At 42.6% G+C, this 5,000-nt stretch overlaps 1 protein-coding gene across 1 annotated transcript in view; it reads left to right on the top strand.

The window, feature by feature from the left end:
- The first annotated feature begins 1,716 nt into the window (after nt 1–1,716).
- pcbp4 (poly(rC) binding protein 4) overlaps nt 1,717–5,000 on the top strand; it is a 34,494-nt gene continuing 31,210 nt past the window's right edge. The window contains exons 1-2 of the mRNA XM_079265787.1: nt 1,717–1,931; nt 3,411–3,434. Coding sequence (XP_079121913.1) covers nt 1,794–1,931; nt 3,411–3,434 — 162 coding nt within the window. The 5' untranslated portion in view covers nt 1,717–1,793. The remainder of the gene's footprint in view (nt 1,932–3,410; nt 3,435–5,000) is intronic.

The raw sequence follows: 5,000 nt of genomic DNA, 5'->3' as shown, positions 1-5,000 counted from the left end.
CACACACACACGTATACAAACACACACACACACGTATACAAACACACACACACGTATACAAACACACACACACACGTATACAAACACACACACACACGTATACAAACACACACACACGTATACAAACACACACACACACGTATACAAACATGCTTTTGCCAGCTCCGTGCCTTGGCAACACTCGGCTTCACACTCCCACTAATGTAAATGAGCACACACACACACACACACTCACACACACACCGATGTTTGTTACTGTACTTGTGGGGACCTTGACGACATCAACTGCTTCCACTACAAATGTAAAACAAACCTAAACCAACAATATAATTAATATTTAAACCTGAACATAAACCAGCGTCATGGTGAGAATCAGCGATAATAATTGACTGATCAGATGAACCTGGTGAGTTTAGGATGAGCAGGATACACAAAGGAGTTTATTCTCCAAAACATAAATACAAACTCTTCTTAATTTGATGCTCCACAAACATTTCTTTACCTCGTTTCATCAGCTTGATACTTGATACTTTATATGACCATCATTAATAAATGGTACATTGGTAGTTAATTCAACTTCAACTTCAGCTTTATTTTACTGTTAAACAATGAAATGATAGTTAATAATGTTCAAAATGATTAATCGTGCTTTACTTTGTTATTTACTCTTCAGTTTGTTTAACATGAAATAATTAGTTTATGAATGATATATTACTTCACAGCTGATAAAAGACGATAACATTCATAAACATATGTATGAATCATTGACAAAGTATTGTAAACATCAGTTGCATATTCATAAAAGCAATCCAAATAATGTTCATCGTAACAATGTTACAAATATCTGTACAAAATGTGTAGATGTTTCACAAAGGATTTGGTAATCATTAAAAAATACTTAATATACGATTCAAAATTGTATAATGAGTGCAACAATAAAATTGTAGAATTATGAATAATGTCCCACCATTATTTATTATAATTTCATTTAACATTTCATTTGATTTAACTCTTAATCAATTCATGATGGTTATTTGAAAGTATTGCTGGCGTTAACATGTTTACGAAATGACAACATGTGAAGACGTTTTGATCTTCTCTGTTTCTGTGATTGATTCTCAGGACGTACGTCACACAAACGCTGAATACCTTTATTTGTACTTTTCTTACTTCAGTGTTTTATAACAGCTTCGAGAGTTTGACCCCAAACATAAGACAGATAATGTATATTTGTTTAAGCATAGCCCAATTATCAAATGTTAAAGCCCAGTTTGTGGCCACATTAAAGATGATAGCTGCTAAACATGAGAATGTTAGCATGCTGCTGTTATTTAGCTCAAAGCAGCGCGGTGCCTACGTACAGCCTCACAGAGCTGCTCATATTATCACATTACGTCGACACTGGAACATAACCGTCAGCAGCACATTAGCAGAGCAGCAGCAGCAACTTTAGCCCCTCGTCAAGATGCGTTCAGGTGCAGCATTGAGTGTAGGTCACCTGCGTTTTGGCAGCATCCAATGCAAAGTCTCTGTAGTCGGCTCTTCTACAGCGAATAGACCTTAATAAACTGATGATGAGGCTGATCTGCATGAGTTCGATTACCACGATTCTCTCATCTTCCGCCTCTTTTTCCACAGAGTTCACAGAAACGGGACCAAAGATAAAAGCTTCCGTCCACGCCCTCGCCCCTCTCACAGCTCAGGGCTCTCCACGGGGTTCTTTGCCGGCTTCTCCAAAGGGTTCTCTGCGGTGTTCTGGACAGGTCCATACGCCTCCGGGGCCTCGGACCTTCATGCGTCTCCCAGCGGCAGAGTCCACCCACACCTCCACCCACCACACCACCACCACCTCTACCATGAGCTGCGAGCAGGAGTTTGGAGACGGAGCCATGGGAGTCACGCTCACGCTGCGCCTCCTCATGCACGGAAAGGTGAGATTTTTCTCATGAGCCATAAGCAGGAAAAAACCCGACGAGTATCCCGATATCGTTCTTCCTCTGAGCCATAGATCTCCATCAATGAGCCTCACCGCTGTACAAACACTGGTTTACTCTCAACACATTCTCACTACTGCAACAAATGTATTATTAATCCGGCGCCAACAATCGTCCCCAACAAATGCACTTTTCCCTCCTGCTTCTTTGATGAAAAACTACAGCCGCACTGTGTTCAGGGGGAACCAATGGGCGATGCAGACGGAGGAGCGTCAGAAGGTGTTGAGAGGCGGAGTAATGCTGTGTGCAAACCAAACGCGTAGCAGGAGTTTGATCGCGGGATCGTTTGTGTTTATTTACGTCACTCGACTCAATCATAGAAGGAATAACCTCTCGTGCTGCTTTCTACATGCTGTGGAAGTTCCAGATATCCCGGGAAAGTAAACACCGTCTTCTCTGAGTTCACAGCATCATCTGGAGGCGCTCCGTGAATTTCAGAGAGATGTTTTCACGTCTGCTGGTTTGCTACAGCTGTATGAACACAAAATGAACAACTTTGCTGTCATTTAATTGCAGTGAACAGATAAAGAAAGAAGCTGAAAGAACTACACAGTGATTTGTAAAAAGTCTGAATTCATGCTTTGTCTGGAATACATGCAAATAACTTTTAAGATGCTTGTTTTCTGAAAGGAGTTTGAATCGATCGGTGCTAAGCTAACACTGTAGCAGCTCCATCAACACTCAAAATAACGTCAGATCGGCGTTATTGTTTGTACCAATATGAGCTTCACGTTTGGTGTGAACACGTCGTAACACATCGTTAGATATCGTCTATAACTGAGGAGCCAGTCAGTGACTTTACTGCCGTACCGATTGATATTATAAGCATATATACAGTATCAGTGATTGAAGTGTAAAAAAACATTCTCCACTTATTCACAGGCTGCCGTTTGTATCAACAATCATTTTGAACCTACATTCTCAATTTCTACAGTAAATCAAACATCCTTGAGTTTTGACATAATTACTATTACCATAATCCTCGATAATGCCTAACAAGCTGTCGTTTAACTGTCGTTAAAGAATCATTTTATGACACACACCACAGCCTTCATCTGAACATGAAATGCTGTTCTCGACATGTTTGTCCCGTAAAATAACACACCCCTGAGTACCGGAGTATACTGTGAGAAAGAAAGTGACAAAACACAACAGAAAGAAGAACTGACTTACTGGATACAAAGCAGAAACTGTCGGCATATTTATCAAGGAGGAAGTAATAAAACGTTTACAGTATAAAAGTGTTGTTTTTAATATACAGTAGCATTCCCCCTGTGCACATTCACGACCCAAAAAGAGGTTCTTTTTGTTTTTTTAAACGCCATAAAGACTTTCCTCATAGAAAGAATTGGCTCATTGTATTTTTCTATCTGTCCGCTGAGGATTAAACATCATCTCTTTGTATTTTCTCCACAGGAAGTAGGAAGCATCATCGGCAAGGTGAGTTCTACTGCTGCACCGCCCAAATATTCTCGTTCCTGTCTCAGATATTTTGCTTCACTGAACTCAAAAAGACAAAAGTCTGAATATCTAACAGCAAATACAATGACTGTTCCAGCAGAAGAGATCTCTCCGTAGAATATCATATGTTTAACGTTGGAACAAGTTAAAGCACAGAGCAAACGATGGTGTCTTTGTAATCGTCGTCCAGCGTGGTTTTCTTGAGCTTTCGTGAACCCGTGCAGTAATGACAAACATCCTCCCCATCTTCAGCCGATGCCGTTCTAGAACCGGCACGCCGATCAAGATAACGTGCAGTCGTAATCCCGCTGCAACGTTACATGAACCTGCCGTGAAATATGAATTAATAGTGTGTCGATTCTCCAGTCGGGCCATGTCATTGTAATCTCTACTGACTGAAAAAAGGGCTCTCTGGGGATGCGAGTCAATTTCACTGTTAAATAAAACATCTGTAGGATTTAATTATTTTTCCTCCAAATACATCACAGCCAAGTGAAGTGTGATAACGACCGCTGCCCTCTCGGCACATTCGCTAACCCACGATTGAGGCTGATGTCCCTCATGTATTTCGATCCCTCCTCATCTCTCACACTGTGTGGTCTGTTAGCTCGCAGCCTCTTGACATTAAGACGGCATGGAAATGACACCGCTGCGTCTCAGCCGCAGTCAGCTGCTCTCCGGGGGTTTCTCCTCGTCTTAAACTGAGCAGATGCTCTCTGAAGCCGTCCTCTCTGGCTCCTGTGATAGGGACAGGTGTCACACCGAGATAATGCTCCACACACTTTGACATTGCTCTATTTATAAAGAACATTTCTTCTTGTTTGGTTGACTCCTGTGTCACATGTAGGGATGCTGATTTAGATTCTGTTTTGGTTCTTACTGACCGACAGCCGACCGTTGATAACCGTCCGTTAATCCACAGGATTGGTGTCTTGCATGCAGAGGTGCTGTGCTTGAAGAGGCTAAAACTAGCTGCACAAACCGGTTGAATGATCATTTATTGCCAGCGCCAGCTGCACAAAACAGGCAACACCAGTCCGGGGAAGTCGGCGGTCACCATGTTTCTGGCTCAAATGTTTTCCAACATGGTGGCCTGGTGACCAACTTCCTCATTCTACTAAATATCGATTCGTTGTTGTTCAGCGCCGCCTGATTTGACCGTTTGACAGTCTGAGTTTGGCGAGCCTGCTGCCTTGGATTAATTTACATAAAGTTGAGGTTGAGTCATGATTATGCAGATTAAGATATGCAAACGGTCAGTCAACACGCCGTGTCGTGTTAAACGGGATCCTGAGCAGGAAGTCTGAGTGTAAAGGAGTAAAGCCCGCCTCCTGCTGTATTTGATTGGCTGCCTGGGGCAAGTGTGACATTGATGAGCGGCGCGACTCCAAATTTTAACAACGGTTTTCCCGGGTGGCGCGCTTCTCGCCTCCGTGTACTCAGGGCCCAAAATGGCCGCCAGAAGGTTACGTAGAGCTTCATAGTTTGACGCGTGGCCGCTGAACAAGCTGCTGTCTGACGAGTTGGGAGAGAACGTGATGGAGA

This window comes from Melanostigma gelatinosum (genome assembly GCF_949748355.1).
Source record: "Melanostigma gelatinosum genome assembly, chromosome: 3".
In the NCBI taxonomy this organism is placed as follows: domain Eukaryota; kingdom Metazoa; phylum Chordata; class Actinopteri; order Perciformes; family Zoarcidae; genus Melanostigma; species Melanostigma gelatinosum.
This window is presented reverse-complemented; position numbering and strand designations above follow the sequence as displayed.